This window comes from Ranitomeya imitator, chromosome 5 (genome assembly GCF_032444005.1).
Source record: "Ranitomeya imitator isolate aRanImi1 chromosome 5, aRanImi1.pri, whole genome shotgun sequence".
NCBI lineage: Eukaryota > Metazoa > Chordata > Amphibia > Anura > Dendrobatidae > Ranitomeya > Ranitomeya imitator.
In genome coordinates, this window is record NC_091286.1 from 514483733 (window position 1) to 514508542 (window position 24810).

General features: G+C 39.9%; 1 protein-coding gene across 1 annotated transcript in view; it reads left to right on the plus strand.

Annotated features, from left to right (window-relative positions):
- IGSF10 (immunoglobulin superfamily member 10) overlaps window positions 1-23522 on the plus strand; it is an 82951-nt gene extending 59429 nt beyond the window's left edge. Inside the window, exons 5-7 of the mRNA XM_069727499.1 lie at window positions 4151-9223; window positions 9916-10816; window positions 21309-23522. Coding sequence (XP_069583600.1) covers window positions 4151-9223; window positions 9916-10816; window positions 21309-23217 — 7883 coding nt within the window. The 3' untranslated portion in view covers window positions 23218-23522. The remainder of the gene's footprint in view (window positions 1-4150; window positions 9224-9915; window positions 10817-21308) is intronic.
- Window positions 23523-24810: the final 1288 nt, after the last annotated feature.

Sequence of the window (24810 nt, forward strand, 5' to 3'; positions counted from 1 at the left end):
TCAGAAGGGAAGTAGTGACTTTTGAAATGCAGACTTTGATGGAATGGTCTGCGGGTGTCACGTTGCGTTTGCAGAGCCCCTGGTGTGCCTAAACAGTAGAAACCCCCACAAGTGACCCCATTTTAGAAATTAGACCCCCAAGGAACTTATCTAGATATGTGGTGAGCACTTTGAACCCCCAAGTGCTTCACAGATGTTTACAACGCAGAGCCGTGAAAATAAAAAATCATTTTTCTTTCCTCAAAAATTATGTTTTAGCAAGCATTTTTTTTGATTCACAAGGGTAACAGGAGAAATTGGACCCCAGTAATTGTTGCGCAGTTTGTCCTGAGTATGCTGGTACCCCATATGTGGGGGTAAACCACTGTTTGGGCACACGTCAGGGCTCGGAAGTGAGGGAGCACCATTTGACTTTTTGAATACGAGATTGGCTGGAATCAATGGTGGCGCCATGTTGCGTTTGGAGACCCCTGATGTGCCTAAACAGTGGTAACCCCTCAATTCTACCTCCAACACTAACCCCAACACACCCCTAACCCTAATCCCAACTGTAGCCATAACCCTAAACACAACCCTAACCGCAACACACCCCTAACCACAACCCTAACCCCAACACACCCCTAACCATAACCACAACCCTAATTCCAACCCTAACCCTAAGGCTATGTGCCCACGTTGCGGATTCGTGTGAGATATTTTCGCACCATTTTTGAAAAATCCGCGGGTAAAAGGCACTGCGTTTTACCTGCGGATTTTCCGCGGATTTCCAGTGTTTTTTGTGCGGATTTCACCTGCGGATTCCTATTGAGGAACAGGTGTAAAACGCTGCGGAATCCGCACAAAGAATTGACATGCTGCGGAAAATACAACGCAGCGTTTCCGCGCGGTATTTTCTGCACCATGGGCACAGCGGATTTGGTTTCGATATGTTTACATGGTACTGTAAACCTGATGGAACACTGCTGCGAATCCGCAGCCAAATCCGCACCGTGTGCACATAGCCTAATTCTAAAGGTATGTGCACACGCTGCGGAAAACGCTGCGGAAAACGCTGCGGATCCGCAGCAGTTTCCCATGAGTTTACAGTTCAATGTAAACCTACGGGAAACAAAAATCGCTGTGCCCATGCTGCGGAAAAACTGCACGGAAACGCAGCGGTTTACATTCCGCAGCATGTCACTTCTTTGTGCGGATTCCGCAGCGGTTTTACAACTGCTCAAATAGAAAATCGCAGTTGTAAAACCGCGGTAAATCCGCCATAAATCCGCAGCGGTTTAGCACTGCGGATTTATCAAATCCGCAGCGGAAAAATCCGCAGAGGACCAGAATACGTGTGCACATACCGAAACCCTAACCCTAGCCCTAACCCTACCCCTAGCCCTAACCCTAACCCTACCCCTACCCCTACCCCTACCCCTAGCCCTAACCCTACCCCTAGCCCTAACCCTAACCCTAGCCCTAACCCTACCCCTAACCCTACCCCTAACCCTACCCCTAACCCTAACCCTAACCCTATTCTAACATTAGTGGAAAAAAAAAAATTTCTTTATTTTTTTATTGTCCCTATCTATGGGGGTGACAAAGGGGGGGGGTCATTTATTATTTTTTTTATTTTGATCACTGAGATAGATTATATCTCAGTGATCAAAATGCACTTTGGAACGAATCTGCCGGCCGGCAGATTCGGCGGGCGCACTGCGCATGCGCCCGCCATTTTGGAAGATGGCGGCGCCCAGGGAGAAGACGGACGGGACCCAGGCTGGATCGGTAAGTATGATGGGGTGGGGGGGACCACGGGGGGGGATCGGAGCACGGGGGGGAATCGGAGCGCGGCAGGCGTGGAACGGAGCACGGGGGGGTGGAACGGAGCACGGGGGGGCTGGAATGGAGCACGGGGGGGTGGAACGGAGCACCGGGGGGTGGAACGGAGCACCGGGGGGGGTGGATCGGAGTGCAGGGGGGGTGATTGGAGCACGGGGGGGTGATTGGAGCACGGGGGGAGCGGACAAGAGCACGGGGGGGAGCGGAGCACTGGACGGAGGGGAGCCGGAGCAGTGTACCGGCCAGATCGGAGGGCTGGGGGGGCGATCGGAGGGGTGGGGTGGGGGCACACTAGTATTTCCAGCCATGGCCGATGATATTTCAACATCGGCCATGGCTGGATTGTAATATTTCACCCGTTATAATAGGTGAAATATTACAAATCGCTCTGATTGGCAGTTTCACTTTCAACAGCCAATCAGAGCGATCGTAGCCACGAGGGGGTGAAGCCACCCCCCCTGGGCTAAACTACCACTCCCCCTGTCCCTGCAGATCGGGTGAAATGGGAGTTAACCCTTTCACCCGATCTGCAGGGACGCGATCTTTCCATGACGCCGCATAGGCGTCATGGGTCGGAATGGCACCGACTTTCATGACGCCTACGTGGCGTCAAAGGTCGGGAAGGGGTTAATTGTATTATTCTTACATTTGAATAAATAAAGTATATATGGATTCTAGACTCCCGATTCTTTAGAATCGGGCTGCCATCTAGTATTCTATAACTGCACAAGGAGTTCAGTGTTCAGAAACAAGGCCATGGTAAGGAAGGAAGTTGTTCAATCACCACTGAACAAGACACAAAACTTGAAACATGAAGACTGGGCCAAGAAAGATCTGAACACAGATTTTTCAAAAATCTTATGGACTGATGAGATGAGAGTGACTTTTGACGGACTAGATGGATGGGCTCGTGGCAGCATAACTAACGGACACAGACCTCCACTTCAACTCCTACGCCAGCAAGGTGGAGATGGGGTTCTGCTGTAAGCTGGAATTATTAAATCTGAGCTAGCTTCAGGTTGAAGATGGACTCAAAGATGGACTCCCATACCTACTGCCAGTTTTTAGATGACACTTTTCTCAAGCAGTGGTGCAGGAAAAAGTTTGCATCTTTCAAGAAAACCATGATTTTTTTAGCAGGACAATTCTTCATCTCATGCATCAAAGTACTCCACTGTTTGTTTAGTTGGTAAAAGCCTTAAAGATGAAAATGTCAAGGTCTTTTTATCACATGACCTAAGCCATATTGAGAAATTGTGGGCCCTTCTTAAATGTGAGATTTGAGGTGAAAGAAAACAGTACACCTCTGTGAACTGTGTGTTAGAAGGCTGTGGTTGGCACTGCCCATAAAGTTGCTAGTCAACAGTTCACAAAACTGGTAGACTCCATGGATGGAAGGCTTATGATTGTTATTGAGAAGAAGGGTGGCTGTTTTGGTCACTGATATTTTTTTGACACGTCAAAAATATATTTTTGTATACTTTGAGTTGTTTGGTTATTATTCTCACTTTAACAGATACAAATAAACAATTGAATTGAGAAAATGTACATTTTTCATTTAGGTGCATAATTCTGCACACTAATAGTTTACCAATATGCACACATATTTCTTCTTCTATGAAAGACAAATCTCACTTTTACTTTCTTAAATGTTCAGATTTCAGGTTTATTAACCATTTGGATTGATCGACAACAGTGTAGTGGTTCAATAATAAAATTAATTGTTAAAAGTAAAAATTGACTAATAATTGTGCACACAGTATTTATAGTTGATTATTTAACAGCTGTATCCAAAGTCGATTATTATGTATATTATGCTCAATATTCATTATAAATTATCAATCTATATGCTGGATGATTGAGAGGTGTCTGACCAAGAAGTATCGTTTCTCCTTGTGGAGAGTGACATGATAAGCATGTCGAGGTGAGGAGACTCAAAGCCGCAATGCTCCTCTGGGAAATATGCAAATTGTCTCTTCAGAGAGGAAGAGGACTAGAACTCTATTGCCACCTATTGGAAGTAGCAATCCTAACAGTCAATGTCGACACTTTAACGAGCCTTGTCACATGACTTAGGACTGATTTGGCTATTATCCTAAGTCATGAATAATTGTTCAACGAATAACTGAAGGGTTCATAATATGCAACCCTCTAATTTAGCTGCTGAAAATATATAGTGTTATGGAAAACATTAATGAAAATGTGGTTATAGGAAACGACTTACACTTACTATAATATGTATTTGAATTAAAACGTCTGACAATGAAATAGAGCTTTATACTTCGAACCAACATGACTTTAAAATTTTTATTCTCTTTTATTTTCATAGACTTAATCAAGTGCAAGAGAGATCGCTTAGGAACTCAATGCCCTCTTTGTTCCAGTCCTAAAAAGAATCAAGGGAAATCTTTAAATGAAATATCATCTCAAGATCTTACTTGTGTTAAGCCTAATATAGAAAACATCTACAAGCTAAAAAACATCTCTTCCATAGAAGAAGGCAGCTTTACTGCCCTATCAGCCAAAGACTTTGTTGCTCCAATGGGATCTCTAATCATAAATATGACAGATCAGTCTGGAAATGAAGCAAACCTAGCCTGTACTGTTCAAAGGCCAACCAAAATGGCTCAGATAATGTTGGACAGAAAAGACGAATACACAGCAATGAGGACTACATTCTCCTCTTTCTTGGTATGCGACATTGACTATGATCATATTCAGAAGTTATGGGGAATATTAGCAATGTACAGTGATTCTTCAATGAAACTTAAGCGGGAGCTTTTGCTTACAAAGACACCTTTTATCCACTATAAATATAAGCAAGTAGGCTCTGGTGATGATGTCTTTACTGACATTGATGCAGAAATTCGAGCAGAACCTAGCTGGCTGATGCAGGACTTGATTACTATTCAACTTGATAGGACAGCAACAACTCTCAGCACACTGCATATCCGGTACTTCACAGATATCTATGTTACAATTCCCAGATCTGTTGAGTACCCCTCAAGAAACAATTGGGCCATGATCATCAAGAACAACCAGACACAGACAGAGTATACTGCAATAATAGGAGGAACAGTGGAGATGGATTGCCAAGTTGTGGGTGAACCAGTTCCAAATATTGAATGGGTGCTTCCTGATGGAATTAAAATCCGAGCACCATATATGAGTGAAGAAGGAAGGATAACAATTACAAAAAATGGAAAGTTTATTTTAAAGGTGGCTGATAGTTTTGACACTGGGGTTTACCATTGCATTGCTACAAATTATTTGGATGCAGATGTACTTTCATTTAGAATTACTGTGATAAGTGGTGATGTGGAGGAAGAAGCTGTCAATGGGATTGAACTTTCAGTCAATAGTGGGGATGTTCTCTATCTTCCTTGTGGTTCATATGGAGTTCCTGATGCATATGTGAACTGGATATTACCCGATCACTCTATTTTACATGAAACCTCAAAAAACAAGGTTATTTTCTCCAATGGCACACTAAAGATCCAAGCTATAAGACAAAGAGACAGAGGACATTTTAGATGTTTAGCAGCTAATCAATATGGACTCGACATGTTGACACATAGAGTGTTGGTGAAAGACAGAAAATTCAGCACAACTATTATGAAAGTACAGCTGGACCAAAACGAGGATGTAAATGTTGAAGGATCAGGCAATGAAGACATTAAAGAAAACCTGGACTCTGTGACAGGGAAAGCCATTGAACATAAAAGATATCCAAATAGACGCCTACCTATCAAATCAGATGGACAACAAAGTACAAATGTACCAGCACATAGAAGAAACAGAATAAACCATGGTTATAGAGGACACAGGAGACAATTTACTCAAAACACAAGAAAAATTGATCCCCAACGCTGGACAGAGATATTACAGAAAACAAAGCAAAATTCAATCAACAGCAAACCAAAAACAGAAGTAATGAAAACAGTAAAGGAAGAAAACGATATAGAAAGCATATCTGGAGATGCAGAACAACCATCCGGTGAAGAATTCCTTCCAGTGAATGAAAAGTTCTCAATAGTAACAGAGAATTACTCAAGTACAGGCATACTTAATACAAAACCCAGAGTGTCTTCAGTGACTGATTCTGATAATCATAAATGGAGCACAAATAAAGTACCTACAACACCAACCAAAGCAAACATTGATGAACGCTACACAGAAATACCAAAGACGAATAGTTACATTACACTGAGCAGTCAGGAGCTAACTCCAACACAATATTTTGCTTCAGGAGAAAACCCTACTTCAAACAACTATGATAGTGAACAGTCAACAACACTAAGCATTTTAAACCCATTAGCATTGGCAATATCAGAAGCACCACCTACTACAAATGTTGTGAGCATGCTACCCACAGATGCCACAACCAATTTGATGCCAAAACTTATTCCTCTTACTACATATGGCAATGTTGAATCTGATAGTAATATTTTTGTAACTACAATAAAATCTTTAACTGCAACTCCACAATCTGGGGTCATAAGGCCAACAACTTCCAGTACTTACCTTTATACTAAATCACAAGACATTACAACCACTACAGTAACAAAACTAACCTCTTCTCATTATACTGACACACATGATATTACAAACCCTATCATTATGGAAAATGGACTACAAACTAAACCTCAATATGATTACACCACTTTTACTACATCTAGTTATTTGAAAAGTCCATCTGAGAATGTAGTTACTATGCCCAAACAAGGAATAACTTCAATCAGTAGAACACCTCCTAACTTTATAATCAATCCAACAACATCCTATGATTCCTTTACTCCAAAATATATATATATGGAACAAAAAAACACATCTAGCAATCTACATGCAGCTCCTCCACCATCTCAACAACTATCAGCTCCAACTAGTTCAATTACAGGAAGCTCTGTCATTTCTACAGGACCAAAAGAAGTTATAGAACCATCAGTCATAACTCACATCACAATTACTCCGGTATCTCATAAGCAATCTCCATCCAGTGTTAGTTCACATTCAAACACCCTAATGCCTTTACCAGCCATTACTACTACTCAGCCAACTGTTTTCACTACCAAAGACATTACAAGTAAGCTACAGACCACACCTGACAATTTACACTCTTTTACATCAAGAATTGACACCACAAGAATTCCACATTATTATGAAGCAAGGGAGGATTTGGAAGATCAAAATGTTCGCTTTGATTCCTCCACCAAGACAAGTGCAAAATTGCTTCTTTCACAAACTGACATTGGTCCAATATATTTTCATAGCACTCAGAAAATCATAACTCCAGGGCTCCCAGCTGGCTCCACAATCATTACTCATCAACAGATCCAGATAATGAAAGAAGTTACACCATTTGTGCCAACTCTAAGGCGTTACGGTCGCAGAAGAATCCCAGGAAGAAGGCGCATCGTAAAACCAGATCGTATTCCAGATGTTAAAGTGCATCAATCTAGATTTGGAAAACAAGAAAATATTAATGATATCACTGAAACCACAACAGCATACAGTACAGTTTCTAGTATTGCTAAAAATAAACAGATTTTATCTAGTACAATACCTTCAATCACAAATCCCCCATTACCAATCACACTGTCAACTAAAACAGCTCCAGAGGCTTTTAGGAGAAAAGAAGCAACCACTTTGCTGACTACCCAATTCAAAAATACTGATAAAGCCACTAATACATACAATACGCCATCTTCACCTCACATTACTAAAACAAGTAACATAGACATGTCTGTTTTGGAAAAGCTCAAGGTTGGATTAAGTTATAACCAAGGTGCAACAACATCCGTACTGATAACCATGCCTGTAGTTGGACAAAAAGAAAAGCTGGTATCCACTTCACCCCAACCCACCACCAAACCTTTAGCAGCCTCCAAAATAATTAGAAGGAAAATTCCCTGGCATAGATTGTTTCCAAACAATCAGTTTACTCAAAGAGAAATTCTTAGGAAACTCAGAAAACACTCTCATTTAACATCTACTATTATCTCCACTACTCCACTTCCAACAATAAAACCAATTGTTACAAAAATTCCTATAGTACCTTTTACAAAGGAAGAGAAACTAGGAAGAGGAAACCTAAGCAGTTCTTCCGTATCAATGGTAAATTATCCAATGAGCGCTGAAGCAACATCTAGTATGGTTCATCGAATTAGTGGCAAAGCATCAAAAACAATAATGCATCCCAAATCTGCTACAGTAGAAGCAACAACTGTTTATCCAACCAATATTGAAAAGGAAACAAGTGCCAAATATGCCTCCAAAAAAACAACTGTACTTTATCCAACAATAACTAGTGATAACCAAAGGCTAATTTTTCCAACCAGGTCTGCAGTTCCATCAACTATACAACTTCCAACTAATTCAAATTTTGCCGAAACCAAAGTGCAGCCTGCAAGTTCTAAGGATGGAAAAACTGAAGCTTATTCAGTCAGTTCTATGGGGGTAATAACGACTAAAGAAGCTACACTCATCCCTAACACAGGTTATGTCTCTACTACATTAACCCCCAAAACAGCTGCTGTCTATAACAGACATAGATTTCTGAAAAGAAAACGACCAAGAAAAAAAAATTTCTTATTCAACTCAGTAAACACTTACACTTATAAGCCATCAACAAATATAAACTTGTCAACTTATCCAGATGATACCACAGTTAATAGAATAATTTCAACACCAAAGTCCTCAGTTACCACTGTTACAAAAACACCAATAACATTAACGAGTTCAAAAAATTATGCTTCTCCAAACATGGTGACCAAATTTTTTTGGAGTAATCTAACCAAGGATGATAAGTTATCCATGCATCCATCAGTTGCAATGAATCGCATTGAGAACTTAATTACTCCATACTTAGAGCCATCAGACATAAATAATATAGCCACATCTGACCAAGCTCTCAACAAAAATATCCCACATGAGCATTCTTTTGTCACAACATATAAAACCAAGGCCTTCCCAACACATAAGATAAGTCCTACAACCAGCACACCTACACCACTATCGATAACTAATAATGTTATCAATAGTGTAACTATTCCAGCAGCCATAATAAGTCCAAGCACAACCCAAGCATCAGCTGGTGGTAGAAAAGAAAATGTTGGAATCCCCAAAACATCTCAGGGGAATGTAAACACCCCAGCACAATTTCCAAATCTATTGAAAACACCTATACGATACAATGTTTCATCTATGGTAACACAGAAAACTGAAAAGAAGGCAACTTCCCAAAAAACAGAAGAAATTCCTTTCAATTATGTTCGCTCTAAACCTAGTATTTTGGGAGGTAAAGCTGCAAGTTTCACTGTCCTTGCTAACTCGGATGCCTTCATTCCATGCGAGGCAACTGGAGATCCAACACCCACCATATTGTGGACAAAAGTGGCTTCAGGTAGGGATAGTTCCTTTTATTACTTTGTTGAAAATTTACACACTTTCATACATTAATTTTTACTTTTTTTGCATGTTCTAAATAATAAAGTTTGATCCAAAAAAAGCAAACCATTTTGTCATGGATTGTTTTTAGTACCAGAGTTTGAAAATACAGTCCTTTTTGGACATATTTTTAATTTCACGTTAAGCTGCACTAACATTGTATTTAAGTAAAAATATACAGGGCCTGATTTATTAAGGCTGGCATGCAAAAAAACTGGTCTAAATCTCGATGAATCTGCCGTGCAGGCTTTGCCACATCTTGTCCCAAGCTGTCTTCACTAAGATGGTTGTAAAAACATCAAAGTCACAAAATTTTTTGTGCAACTCAGAAATGAAAAAAGAAAACTGGTGAAAACTCCTTGATAAGTTGGGCCCTTAATATTTAAAAAAAAAAAAGCGAAAAACAACCACATGCACATGCTTACATGGATTACAGCTTCTTTAACATTAATTATCCATAAAGTGCCTGTACATTTGCAGTAGAATTCATATTTATAAGGATGTGATATTTAACCAATACAGTACAGTATTCATCAGGACTAGAAGAAACCCCCCCAAAAATCCATGGTTTTTAAATTTAGATTTAATAACTGAGGACATATTTGAATAGTTTTATATTTTATAGTGAAAATATTGTTTCTTTACCAGGAACTTTCGTATCCAAGACAAGAAGGGGAAACAGGATGGAAGTCTTACCAAATGGAACACTCTCTATTTCAAGTGTGAGTGCCCAGGACCGTGGGCAGTATCTTTGCGTTGCTAATAACCAGTATGGCTCAGACCGGCTGCTTGTAACACTTTCCATCATTACATACCCTCCAAGGATTATACAGGGCAGATCAAGGGAGGTTACAGTGCACTCTGGCACTACAGTAAGTATAAAGTGCCAGGCTGAAGGACGACCTTTTCCTACCATCACCTGGATACTAGCCAATGAGACCATTGCATCTGAAAAATCTGACAGTGTTCATAAGGTTTTTGTTTTATCTGATGGGACTCTTACTATTATGGAAGTGACTATTTATGATCGAGGAATTTATAAATGTATTGCTACTAATACAGCTGGATCAGATACATTTACTGTAAAGGTTCAAGTGATTGCTGCTCCGCCTGCTATTTTGGAAGATAAAAGACAAACTGTACTTGCTCTTCCGGGAGAGAATGTAAAACTTCATTGCACGGCAAAAGGAAACCCACAACCCAGTGTTCACTGGGTAGCATTTGACGGTACAAAGGTGAAACCATTACATTATGTAAATGAAAAGTTGTTCCTGTTCTCTAATGGGACACTTTACATAAGGAATGCAGCATCCTCTGACAATGGAAACTATGAATGTATAGCAACCAGCTCTACTGGCTCAGAAAGAAGGGTCGTCACTCTCAAGGTGGAGCAAAATGATATTGTGCCTAAAATAATCAATGCTTCACCGAAATCCACTGAAATGAACATCGGTGACAAGTTGATGCTAAACTGTAGTGCATCTGGAGAACCAAAGCCAAGGATAATATGGAGGCTACCATCAAAAGCTTTGGTAGATCAATGGCACAGGTAAGAAAATATATTTATGGTAAATTGATCATACATATACATTTCTGAAATGGTTGCATGATAAATTGTAAACAGCATAGTCAATGAAGAACACAAACTAGAGCCCCATAGTATCACCAGCCTTACTGAAGATTATGTGAATCCTAAAATAGAAGTGCTGGCTTATTTAGAGATCATACACAAGCATCGCAGCAAAGGCAGCAAATAAAAATCATAGTAAAAAGGCAGAGATGAGGACAGGAAGGAGTTATTTACAATGATGGACAAACAGAAGGTAAGGGAGTAGCTGCACAAGGTAGACATGATGTGGAAAAAAGGTGGGTCTTTGCAAAGAGATACTGAACAAATGAACACATTTCGATAGTATATAAATGGGCATAATTGCTTATGCCTAGAGGATTCCCTATGATACCTTGTATAGCAGGTAATAGGAGGATAAGAGTCTTTTGCTTTTGAGAGGCTGTGAGAAGTGTGCACATAACAGGGTAGAGACGTGACTGCTAGTATGGATCTGGAAAGGTCAACATGCGAAATCACTGGAAATGAAAGCTTTAGAATTAAAACAAAATATTTTCTTTCCATCTTCTCGGATTTAATCTGCTTTTTTGCCCCCCCAAAAATATAGCTGTAATATATATGGGTGGGGAAAAAGTATTTAGTCAGCCACCAATTATGCAAATTCTCCCACTTAAAAAGATGAGAGAGGCCTGTAATTTACATCATAGGAGACCACAACTATGAGAGTAAAAATGAGAAAACAAATCCAGAAAATTACCTTGTCTGATTTGGCATGTTTTTTTTGCAAATTATGGTAGAAAATAAGTATTTAGTTACCTAAAAACATGCAAGATTTCTGGCTCTCATAGACCTGTAACTTCTTCTTTAACCCCTCTGTGACCTTAGACGTACTATCCCGTCGAGGTGCCCTGGGCTTATCTGACCCTGGACGGGATAGTACGTCATAGCCGATCGGCCGCGCTCACGGGGGGAGCGCGGCCGATCGCGGCCGGGTGTCAGCTGCTTATCGCAGCTGACATCCGGCACTATGTGCCAGGAGCGGTCACGGACCGCCCCCGGCACATTAACCCCTGGCACACCGCGATCAAAGATGATCGCGATGTGCCGGCGGTGCAGGGAAGCACCGCGCAGGGAGGGGGCTCCCTGCGGGCTTCCCTGAGCCCCCCGCAGCAACGCGATGTGATCGCGTTGCTGCGAGGGTCTTACCTCCCTCCCTCCCTGCTCCAGACCCGGATCCAAGATGGCCGCGGATCTGGGTCCTGCAGGGAGGGAGGTGGCTTCACAGAGCCTGCTCAGAGCAGGCACTGTGAAGGCTGCACTGCGCTAAAGGTACCTTCACACATAACGATATTGTTAACGATATCGTTGCTATTTGTGACGTAGCAACGATATCGTTAATGAAATCGTTCTGTGTGACAGCGACCAACGATCAGACCCCTGCTGGGAGATCGTTGGTCGCTGAACAAAGTCCAGAACTTTATTTCGTCGCTGGACTCCCTGGAGACATCGCTGGATCGGCGTGTGTGACACCGATCCAGCGATGTCTTCACTGGTAACCAGGGTAAACATCGGGTAACTAAGCGCAGGGCCGCGCTTAGTAACCCGATGTTTACCCTGGTTACCATGCTAAAAGTAAAAAAAAACAAACACTAGATACTTACCTACCGCTGTTTGTCCTCCAGCGCTGTGCTCTGCACTCCTCCTGTACTGTCTGTGAGCCGGAAAGCAGAGCGGTGACGTCACCGCTCTGCTTTCCGGCTCACAGACAGTACAGGAGGAGAGCAGAGAAGCAGAGCGCAGCGCTGGAGGACAGACAGCGGTAGGTAAGTATCTAGTGTTTTTTTTTTTTACTTTTAGCATGGTATCCAGGGTAAACATCGGGTTACTAAGCGCGGCCCTGCGCTTAGTTACCCGATGTTTACCCTGGTTACCGGCATCGTTGGTCGCTGGAGAGCTGTCTGTGTGACAGCTCTCCAGCGACCAAACAGCGACGCTGCAGCGATCCGGATCGTTGTCGGTATCGCTGCAGCGTCGCTTAATGTGAAGGGGCCTTAAGTCAGATCAGTGATCTGACAGAGTGCTGTGCAAACTGTCAGATCACTGATCTGTGATGTACCCCCCTGGGACAAAGTAAAAAAGTTAAAAACATTTTTTCCAAATGTGTAAAAAAAAATAAAAAAAAATATTCCAAAATAATGACAAAAAAAAAAAAATATTATTCCCATAAATACATTTCTTTATCTAAATAAAAAAAAACCAATAAAAGTACACATATTTAGTATCGCCGCGTCCGTAACGACCCGACCTATAAAACTGTCCCACTAATTAACCCCTTCAGTAAACACCGTAAGAAAAAAAAAAAAAAACGAGGCAAAAAACAACGCTTTATTATCATACCGCCGAACAAAAAGTGGAATAACACGCGATCAAAAGGACAGATATAAATAACCATGGTACCGTTGAAAACATCATCTTGTCCCACAAAAAACGAGCCACCATACAGCATCATTAGCAAAAAAATAAAAAAGTTATAGTCCTGAGAATAAAGCGATGAAAAAATAATTATTTTTTTCTGTAAAATAGTTTTTATCATATAAAAGCGCCAAAACATAAAAAAATGATATAAATGAGGTATCGCTGTAATCGTACTGACCCGAAGAATAAAACTGCTTTATCAATTTTACCAAACGCGGAACGGTATAAACGCCTCCCCCAATAGAAATTCATGAATAGCTGGTTTTTGGTCATTCTTCCTCACAAAAATCGGAATAAAAAGCGATCAAAAAATGTCACGTGCCCAAAAATGTTTTCAATAAAAACGTCAACTCGTCCCGCAAAAAACAAGACCTCACATGACTCTGTGGACCAAAATATGGAAAAATTATAGCTCTCAAAATGTGGTATTGCAAAAAATATTTTTTGCAATAAAAAGCGTCTTTCAGTGTGTGATGGCTGCCAATCATAAAAATCCACTAAAAAACTCGCTATAAAAGTAAACCAAACCCCCCTTCATCACCCCCTTAGTTAGGGAAAAATAAAAAAAATGTATTTATTTCCATTTTCCCATTAGGGCTAGGGTTAGGGCTAGGGTTAGGGCTAGGGTTAGGGCTAGGGCTAGGGTTAGGGTTAGGGTTAGGGCTAGGGTTAGGGTTGGGGCTAGGGTTAGGGCTAGGGTTAGGGTTAGGGCTAGGGTTAGGGATAGGGTTAGGGTTAGGGCTAGGGCTAGGGTTAGGGTTTAGATTACATTTACAGTTGGGAATAGGGTTGGGATTAGGGTTAGGGGTGTGTCAGGGTTAGAGGTGTGGTTAGGGTTACCGTTGGAATTAGGGTTAGGGGTGTGTTTAGATTAGGGTTTTAGTTATAATTGGGGGGTTTCCACTGTTTCGGCACATCAGGGGCTCTCCAAACACGACATGGCGTCCGATCTCAATTCCAGCCAATTCTGCGTTGAAAAAGTAAAACAGTGCTCCTTTCCTTCCGAGCTCTCCCATGTGCCCAAACAGGGGTTTACCCTCACATATGGGGTATCAGCGTACTCAGGACAAATAGGACAACAACTTTTGTGGTCCAATTTTTCCTGTTACCCTTGGGAAAATACAAAACTGGGGGCTAAAAAATAATTTTTGTGGGAAAACAAAAAGATTTTTTATTTTCACGGCTCTGCGTTATAAACTGTAGTGAAACACTTGGGGGTTCAAAGTTCTCACAACACATCTAGATAAGTTCATTGAGGGGTCTAGTTTCCAATATGGGGTCACTTGTGGGGGGTTTCTACTGTTTAGGTACATTAGGGGCTCTGCAAACGCAATGTGACGCCTGCAGACCAATCCATCTAAGTCTGCATTCCAAATGATGCTCCTTCCCTTCCGAGCCCTCCCATGCGCCCAAACGGTGGTTCCCCCCCACATATCGGGTATCAGCGTACTCAGGACAAATTGGACAACAACATTTAGGGTCCAATTTTTCCTGCTAACCTTGGAAAAATACAAAACTGGGGGCTAAAATATAATTTTTGTGGAAAAAAAAATATTTTTTATTTGCACGGCTCTTCGTTATAAACTGTAGTGAAATACTTGGGGGTTCAAAGCTCTCACAACACATCAAGATGAGTTCCTTAGGGGGTCTACTTTCCAAAATGGTGTCACTTGTGGGGGGTTTCTACTGTTTAGGTACATTAGGGGCTCTGCAAACGCAATGTGACGCCTGCAGACCAATCCATCTAAGTCTGCATTCCAAATGGCGCTCCTTCCCTTCCGAGCCCTCCCATGCGCCCAAACGGTGGTTCCCCCCCCACATATGGGGTGTCAGCGTACTCAGGACAAATTGGACAACAACTTTTGGGGTCCAATTTCTCCTGTTACCCTAGGGAAAATACAAAACTGGGGGCTAAAAAATAATTTTTGTGGGAAAAAAATTTTGTTTTATTTTTATGGCTCTGCATTATAAACTTCTGTGAAGCCCTTGGTGGGTCAAAGTGCTCACCACACATCCAGATAAGTTCCTTAGGGGGTTTACTTTCCAAAATGGTGTCACTTGTGGGGGGTTTCAATGTTTAGGCACATCAGTGGCTCTCCAAACGCAACATGGCGTCCCATCTCAATTCCTGTCAATTTTGCATTGAAAAGTCAAACGGCGCTCCTTCTCTTCCGAGCTCTCCCATGTGCCCAAACAGTGGTTTACCCCCACAAATGGGGTATCAGCGTACTCAGGACAAATTGGACAACAACTTTTGAGGTCCAATTTCTTCTCTTACCCTTGGAAAAATAAAAAATTGGGGGCAAAAATATAATTTTTGTGAAAAAATATGATTTTTTATTTTTACGGTTCTGCATTATAAACTTCTGTGAAGCACTAGGTGGGTCAAAGTTCTCACCACACCTCTAGATAAGTTCCTTAGGGGGTCTACTTTCCAAAATGGTGTCACTTGTGGGGGGTTTCAATGTTTAGGCACATCAGTGGCTCTCCAAACGCAACATGGCGTCCCATCTCAATTTCTGTCAATTTTGCATTGAAAAGTCAAACGGCGCTCCTTCCCTTCTGAGCTCTGCCATGCGCCCAAACAGTGGTTTACTGCCACATATGGGGTATCAGCGTACTCAGGACAAATTGGACAACAACTTTTGAGGTCCAATTTCTTCTCTTACCCTTGGAAAAATAAAAAATTGGGGGCAAAAATATAATTTTTGTGAAAAAATATGATTTTTTATTTTTACGGTTCTGCATTATAAACTTCTGTGAAGCACTTGGTGGGTCAAAGTGCTCACCACACATCCAGATAAGTTCCTTAGGGGGTCTACTTTCCAAAATGGTGTCACTTGTGGGGGGTTTCAATGTTTAGGCATATCAGTGGCTCTCCAAACGCAACATGGCGTCCCATCTCAATTCCTGTCAATTTTGCATTGAAAAGTCAAACGGCGCTCCTTCCCTTCCGAGCTCTCCCATGTGCCCAAACAGTGGTTTACTGCCACATATGGGGTATCAGCGTACTCAGGACAAATTGGACAACAAATTTTGGGGTCCATTTTCTCCTGTTACCCTTGGTAAAATAAAACAAATTGGAGCTGAAGTAAATTTTTTGTGTAAAAAAGTTAAATGTTCATTTTTATTTAAACATTCCAAAAGTTCCTATTAAACACCTGAAGGGTTAATAAACTTCTTGAATGTGGTTTTGAGCACCTTGAGGGGTGCAGTTTTTAGAATGGTGTCACACTTGGGTATTTTCTATCATATAGACCCCTCAAAATGACTTCAAATGAGATGTGGTCCCTAAAAAAAAAATGGTGTTGTAAAAATGAGAAATTGCTGGTCAACTTTTAACCCTTATAACTCCCTAACAAAAAAAAAATTTGGTTCCAAAATTATGCTGATGTAAAGGAGACATGTGGGAAATGTTACTTATTAAGTATTTTGTGTGACATATCTCTGTGATTTAATTGCATAAAAATTCAAAGTTTGAAAATTGCGAAATTTTCAAAATTTTCGCCAAATTTCCGTTTTTTTCACAAATAAACGCAGGTACTATCAAAGAAATTTTACCACTATCATGACGTACAATATGTCACGAGAAAACAATGTCAGAATCACCAGGATCCGTTGTAGTGTTCAAGAGTTATAACCTCATAAAGGGACAGTGGTCAGAATTGTAAAAATTGGCCTGGTCATTGACGTGCAAACCACCCTTGGGGGTAAAGGGGTTAAGAGGCTCCTCTGTCCTCCAGTCATTACCTGTAGTAATGGCACCTGTTTGAACTAGCAAATAAATTAAGCCTTGAATATGTTCTAACTTTGTTTATATTTCAAACTATAGAAAATTCAGAAATGAATTTCAGAAGTGAGTTTGTGGGTACTTTACAGTGTCACATCACTGAAGGAGGAACAGGGAGGACAGTGAGGAGGAATAGCACCTCTAAAACACAGCTTATTTTTTGTTATTACTTGGCCTTCCTAAATGACATTTGCTCCCATCACTCTTGATCTCTCTTCTTGGATGGCTAAATTATGCACACGTCTTCTAGTTTTATACATTTTCTTCTACTAGATTCCAGATAGGAAAATAAGTTTAAGTAGTAATAAAACGATTAGGTCAGCTCACCAATAGATTCCAGCTGGTGCACAGAACTCCATTCTGATCCCCACGTTGCAAGACAGCAAATTAAAGAAAAATAGTTCCTCAATTCCCCTTCTTCCTAGCCACTGCAGTAGAAAAGCATTGCCTTTACTCTCGTTTTTTGTCAATGTGTATTAGCCCTAGTGCCAGGCTATTTTTAGCAACTTTATAATAAAGAGAAAATCTTTTTCAATTTTACCTGGAAGCTGAACCTATTTTTCTTACATTTGCTGAGCAAAATAAGTTTCACATGCTGCTCTTTCCTGTGTGAAAAAAGTCTTTGAAGGTTTAGTGCATATGTGGTTAGAAGTTTCCATATGTCAATAGGGCTTCAAATATTTGGATAACAGTATTTTGCCTAGGAAGACATTTTTCCTCATCTCTCATTGTTTGGTGCAGATTATGTTAATAACAGTGGTTTATGGAGCAAAACTAATTATTTTTATAGTTATGACATAAAAAAGGGAGGCACCAGGCCATATGTACAGTATTATAGAATGCTGTATATCAGGCCTGTAAGGTGGTGGTCTTATATCGGTCAGCACATTGGCTCAGTGGATAGCACTTCAGCCTTGCAGCTGATGCTGAATTTTATGCTGAGGATTCAGGAGAGGTTTTCTTCTGATGACTCTTCAATGAAGGCCATATATGTGTAGGTGTCTCTGAACAGCAGAACAATGTACCACAATTCTAGCATCTGCTAAATCTTTCTGGAGGTCTTTTCTAGTCAAGCGGGGGTTATGATTTGCCTCTTTATCGATCCTACAAACAGCTCTCACTGAAATTGCTTGGTCTTCCAGACCTTATCTTGACTTCCACTGATACTGTTAGCTGCAATTTCTTAATTACATTTCGAACTGAGGAAAGGGCAACTTGAGAACTCTTTCCTAGCTTCTAATAGCCTTCTCCTACTTTGTGGGTTACCACCATTTTCCTCTTCACAGCGCTAGGCAGCTTCTTAGAATAACCCACAGCTGCTGTAATTTGGCACAAGGTTAGAGGAGGCTGGGTTTTTATAAAGCTGGTAAATTTGCATCGCCTGGCCTTTCCTAACAATGGCAGTGAACAAGCCATAACCCTAACAGGCTTATTAAGGTCTGAAGCCATGGTCAAAGTTATCTGAGCACACATATCTCCAACCATGCCCAAACTTTTGTATTGGCTCATTTTATGCAATTTTTTAAATGTAAAAAGACTACATATATATTTTTTTTTCCTAAATTGCAAAGGAAATGTGTCATCTTTCACTTTAGTCCTTTTAGATATCATTTCATTGTCATCTTTCATCTTGCTTAACTGCTCACAATAACAGTAATTTTGGTCCAAACTTTTACATGCTACTGTATATATATTTTTTTCTTTAAAAGGGTGGTCTAAAACTAAATTTTGCTTTATTTGTAAATCTCTATCTATTTAAAATCATAACCTAATCTTTTTTCTAATATGCTTTAATTAAGAATTTCCTATCCTTCCATCATTAGTTGTGATGGGTGGGCTTTTGGATGACGGGTCCATCTGGTTCGGCCAAGCATGAAAAAAAAGTTCTGTTTGGGAACCAGAACGGCACCCGAACTCAAACTTGAACCCGTATCCCATTCAAATAAATGAGGGCCCGAACATCTAATGTTTCCCAATTCAAAATAAAACAATAAAAAAATCAAACATATTTTGTATCGCCGTGTTCAGAATAAATAAAAAAAAGGATTAACCTGATCGCTAAACAGCGTAGCGAGAAAAACATTCAAAACCCCAGAATTACGTTTTTTTGGTCGCCGTGACATTGCATTAAAATACAATAACAGGCGATCAAAAGAACGTATCTGCACAAAAGTGGTATCAATAAAAACGTCAACTTGTAACGCAAATAATAAGCCCTGAACCGACCCCAGATCATGAAAAATGGAGATGCTACGGGTATCGGAAAATGGCACAATTTTTTTAAGCAAAGTTGGGAATTTTTTTTCATTACTTAGATAAAAGAGAACCTAGACATGTTTGATGTCTATGAACTCATAATAACCTGGAGAATCATAATGGCAGGTAAGTTTTGGCATTTAATGAACCTAGTAAAAAAGCCAAACAAAAAACAAGTGTGGGATTGCACTTTTTTTGCAATTTCACCGCACTTGGATTGGAATTTTTTCCCCATTTTCTAGTACACGACATGGTAAAACCAATTATGTCGTTCCAAAGTACAACTTGTCCCGCAAAAAATAAGCCCTCACATGGCCTTATTGATGAAAAAATAAAAAAGTTATGGCTCTGGGAAGGAGGGGAGCGAAAAATGAACACGGAAAAACAGAAAATCCCAAGGTCATGAAGGGGTTAAAGTACTGTATCTGTCTTTATTAAATTTGACTACGGGGTTGGTAAAGGGGTTATCTGATAGATGCCTCTCCATTACTAACCTATGAGCTTCATCTAAGTGAACATAAAACAGCTGACATCAACCCCAAAATTATTAACTTACCTGCCACTGCAGCAGAGCAAGTGGGAATAGTCTGGCAAAGCTCCAGAAATAGCACATTTATTGGATGTGCCTTTTCTGGGGCAGCAGTGAGCTGCTATTTTTAGGCTGAGGATGGCTAATATCCATGGCCCCTTCTTACTCTGAGAATAACAGCCTCCAGCTGACACCTTTAGCTTGGCTGTTTATCAAAAGGGGGGCTCCACACCATCTTAAATTATTTATTTAAACCTTCAAAAATGACCAGTCAAGAAAAAGCCGACTGCTGAGGGCTGCAGCCTGCAGCTGTTGCTTTTGCCTGCGCTGGTTATCAAAAATAGAGGGGACTGCATGTGTTTCTTTTTTCACAAAAAAAGACCAGTCACTGCCATGCCAATACTTGACATGACAGTGATTGAGACTAAAGTGCTCACACAGTAAAACTTGTTGATTGGCTGTACTACATCCTTTCAACAAGCTTTGTCTGGGCTGCCAAACCCAAACAGTAACACAGACTTCCAGGTGAAGTCCTTGTTCTGGGTCCCTGCACGAACACCAGGTTTCCAGTATGGACCCTAAACTTTACCGTTCGGGTACGCCCACCTCTACTCACTACTCTACCTAACTGCTATATTTTTTTTATAACTTCCTTTGAGTGATGTTACTTCCTGAGGTGGTGTTGGTATCTCATTCTCTTCTTACAATGTGCAATGACAGTACACTCTCTTGCCAGCTTGCTACTTCTGATCAGAGCCAGCAAAAGAGAGCGCATTCTCACTGTACACTTAGAAGATCTTACTGAGCATCCATTGCAATTGACAGCCAACACATGCTTAGTAGAACAGAGACAAGCCCAGCCTTTGAACTGGAGATCACTGATGATGACTCTTCATCTCAGGGTGGGGGCAAAAGCAGTGTCAGTGACCTCCGCCTCTGCCCTCTGATGACAATTCATTTGCATACTCTGAATACACTGTTTTCAAACAAAGCATCATCACAAAGGAAGTAGTAAAGAAATAACATAGTTAGAAAGAGTAGTGAAGGAAGAATAGGGAAATTTATAATTAAAGTGTATTAGAAAAAAAATACATTTGTGACTTTAAATAGAGATTTAGAATTGAAATAAAATTTAATGTTTGACCACCTCTTCTATATTTATACTGATTGTTTCAATCTTTGTTTTCGTGACACAATAAAGATGTAGCACTGCTGAATTTATTAGTTGGGGCAACTCTTTTATGTGCTATGATTTGCTGTCCATAGAGCTGCTAGTTCAAACTAGTAAGTAATTACTGTGCATGAAACAACAACTCAAATAACACATCAATATATCGTAAATTACAAATATTTAATGTTTTATTATTAATAATAATAATAGGAACTGTTTAAGAAATGTAATAATTGTGTTATTATTTTTATAGAATGGGAAGCCGAATACAAGTACATCCAAATGGTACATTGGTGGTCCTCTTTTTAAATGAAAAAGATGCTGGAGACTATTTGTGTGTGGCAAGAAATAAATTAGGAGATGATATAATCTTGATGAAGGTCAACATAAACATGAAACCAGCTAAAATAGTTCAAAAGCAGTACCTCATGAAGCAAGTTCCATTTGGAAAAGATTTCAAAGTTGATTGCAAAGCCTCAGGATCTCCAGTACCAGAAATATCTTGGAGTTTACCAGATGGCACAATGATAAACAATGTTCTTCAAGCTGATGACAGTGGTAGGAGAACAAGAAGATATATCCTCTTTGACAATGGTACATTATACCTCAACAAGGTAGGAATGTCTGAAGAAGGAGACTACACATGCTTTGCTGAAAATACATTGGGAAGAGATGAGATGAAGGTACATATCAGTGTTGTAGCAGCTGCTCCACGTATTAAACTAAATCCAAACAGAAAGTTTGAAGCAAGAGCTGGGTCTAGTACAGTTCTTAATTGTCAAGCCATTGGAGAGCCCAAACCCAAGATATTCTGGTTGCTTCCATCTAGTGATATGATTGCAACTTCCCATGATAGATATACATTGCATGAAAATGGTTCTTTGTCCATTAACCAAATCAAATTAATAGATGCAGGAGAATACATGTGTGTGGCACGCAATCCAGCAGGAGATGACACAAGGCTTCTTAAGTTAGATGTTCTTTCAACTCCACCTGTTATTAATGGCTTATATACCAATAAAACTATAATTAAAGATTCAGCTTTAAAACACTCTAGAAAATTGATCCACTGTAGTGCAGAAGGAACACATCCTCTTCAAATAATGTGGATCATGCCTGACAACATATATCTAACTGCACCATACCATGGCAGCAGGATTATGGTACACAAGAATGGAACTTTGGAAATTCGGAACATTAGACCTTCTGATACAGCTGAATTCACCTGTGTTGCTCGTAATGATGGAGGTGAAAGTATTCTGGTAGTTCAGTTGGAAGTTCATGATGTCCTTCAAAGACCGGTGTTTAAAAATCCATTCAATGAGAGGATCATTGCTAAACCAGGCAAAATGGCAATACTTAATTGCTTTGCAGATGGGAATCCCCTTCCAGAGATAACATGGCTTTTACCAAATGGTAGCAGGTTTGTAAATGGAAAAAGGTTTTCAAAATATCTTGCAGGATCCAATGGAACCTTCATAATTTACAGTCCTACCAAAGATGATGCAGGAAAATATAGATGTGCAGCCAGAAATAAGGTGGGCTATATTGAAAAGCTAATTATATTGGAAGTAGGGCAAAAACCGACTATTTTAACACATCCAAGAGGGACAATAAAAAACATAATCGGAGAAACTTTATCTTTACATTGTCTTTCTGATGGAATACCAAGACCCAGTGTGACATGGACTCTTCCAAGTGGATACATAATAGACAGACCTCAAGTCAATGGGAAATACTCATTACTAGAGAATGGCACATTGGTTGTTGAAGAAACAACTATACATGATCGTGGAAATTATTTGTGCACAGCAAAAAATAATGCTGGAGAGACAGCTATTAGTGTACCTGTCATGATTGTAGCATATCCTCCAAGGATTACAAATAAACCTCCACATAATATTCACACAAGAGTAGGATCTACAGTGCATTTCAATTGCATGGCCATTGGAATTCCAAAACCAGAGATATCTTGGGAGTTACCAGATTTATCAATATTAACAACGACTAGTAAAGGACGACCTACGGGGTCTGAGCTTCTGCTTCCACAAGGAACATTAGTGGTACAGAATCCAAGAACTTCAGACTCCGGAATGTACCGGTGCATTGCTAAAAACCAACTGGGTACTGACAGCAGCGCAACATATTTAAAAGTCATCTAAACAAAGTGTCTGAGGCATAAATTCTATAGTAGAACAAGGATAAGAGACATCTGGTCAGCTTCCCTACTTTACCTTATGTTGGATCAGCAACTTTGTCATGAACTATGTCATGTTTCTACGATGCACCTTTCTGCAAGCTCCTTCTAGTACTTAAACTGTGAATAGAAATAGCATTTTATATATAAAAAAAATATATATTTTTATTCAGAATTATATGGCAAACAATTATTTTTTCTGTTATTGAGATAAATGTTCTGTCATTTTTTTTTAAGATCACATCATCAATAAAGTAAAAACCTATTGGATTTTGCTGTATATTATTTAGTGTGATGTAAAACGTTATTGTTTGGTAAGCAACAAAGAGTCACATGAGACAGATTGCAAATATTCACGGCTTTATTTACTGCTACAAGAGCATCAAAAGGGCAGTACAAAGATTACAGGCGAATTGTCTAAAAGAACAAGTCTTTTCTAGAACAGCAATTCTATATTCTAAATCATTCCTCTGTCTGATTAGTGTCTGTTAAACTATTAGCTTACAGTAGCAGAAAATTTATTCAAAAAACACCTTTTAAAGTTTAACCTAGAAGACTCACCATGTGAAATGTTCCTCAAACTGCTTCTATGAAGAACCGCATGGGATCATCTCAAAAAGAACCCTAACAGCACTTTTCAACAGTTTGTATGCTATGCAGTTTTCATTTGAAGTAGAAAAAATGAAACCATTATAACAAGGGATGGGCAAGCATCTCTACCGAACGAGGTGTGGGTGCTACAGATTTAACAGCAAAGCTATAATAGATGTGTATTAGAGTGAAATGTATCTCTCTGTATTGTGGTTCAGGCTTTTGCCCTAAAAGACAAAATTAGTTATAGTTCACAAAGTATTCATATTGATACTTGTAACATCACCAAAAGCTGTATTGGGTCTATAAGGCGCAGCAGGGTACTAACCGGGTTGGGAACTTGCAGTAGGTAAATGGAACTGCAGGTTTAATATTTCATCGTATTTCATCATTTACTTACAATGTTGCATAAAATGTGATTATGATTTTATAAAGTCAAATAGTTGTGTGGGGTATTTTTTACATCCAGTGTAACTGATATAGTATCAATATGAAGAAAAACGTTAAACACAAATTATCTTCCAATTGTCAGGAACTGACAACATTTTTAGAGACTTTGGAGTTTCTAAAGTTCATGAGTCAAGCTACCTGCTTAAAAAACATCTGTTATACATTATTTTTTCTTGTCCTTTATTGAGATGGAAACAGTGTATTAACACTGCCCCTTCATAAGTTATAAAAAAACTCAGTTTTGGAACAACAGAATTTTAGCTTTGATACAGTTTTCTGAGCCAAAGCTAGAAGTTGATCCAGCAAAAAAGAGAAGCTTAAGTCCTTCGCTTACATCACCCATTCCTTATGAATCCAATTCTTGTTATTCTTAAAAATGCTGCAAAACTGTAGCGGCATTTTCCAAAAAGTGCTGTCTGAGTGAATATAATAGCCAAAATCGTTAAACAAACTAGCAATATTTGCCTTAGCACTTCTGAGTCATCCTTGCTATTACCTAGTTCTTCTATAAGATTAT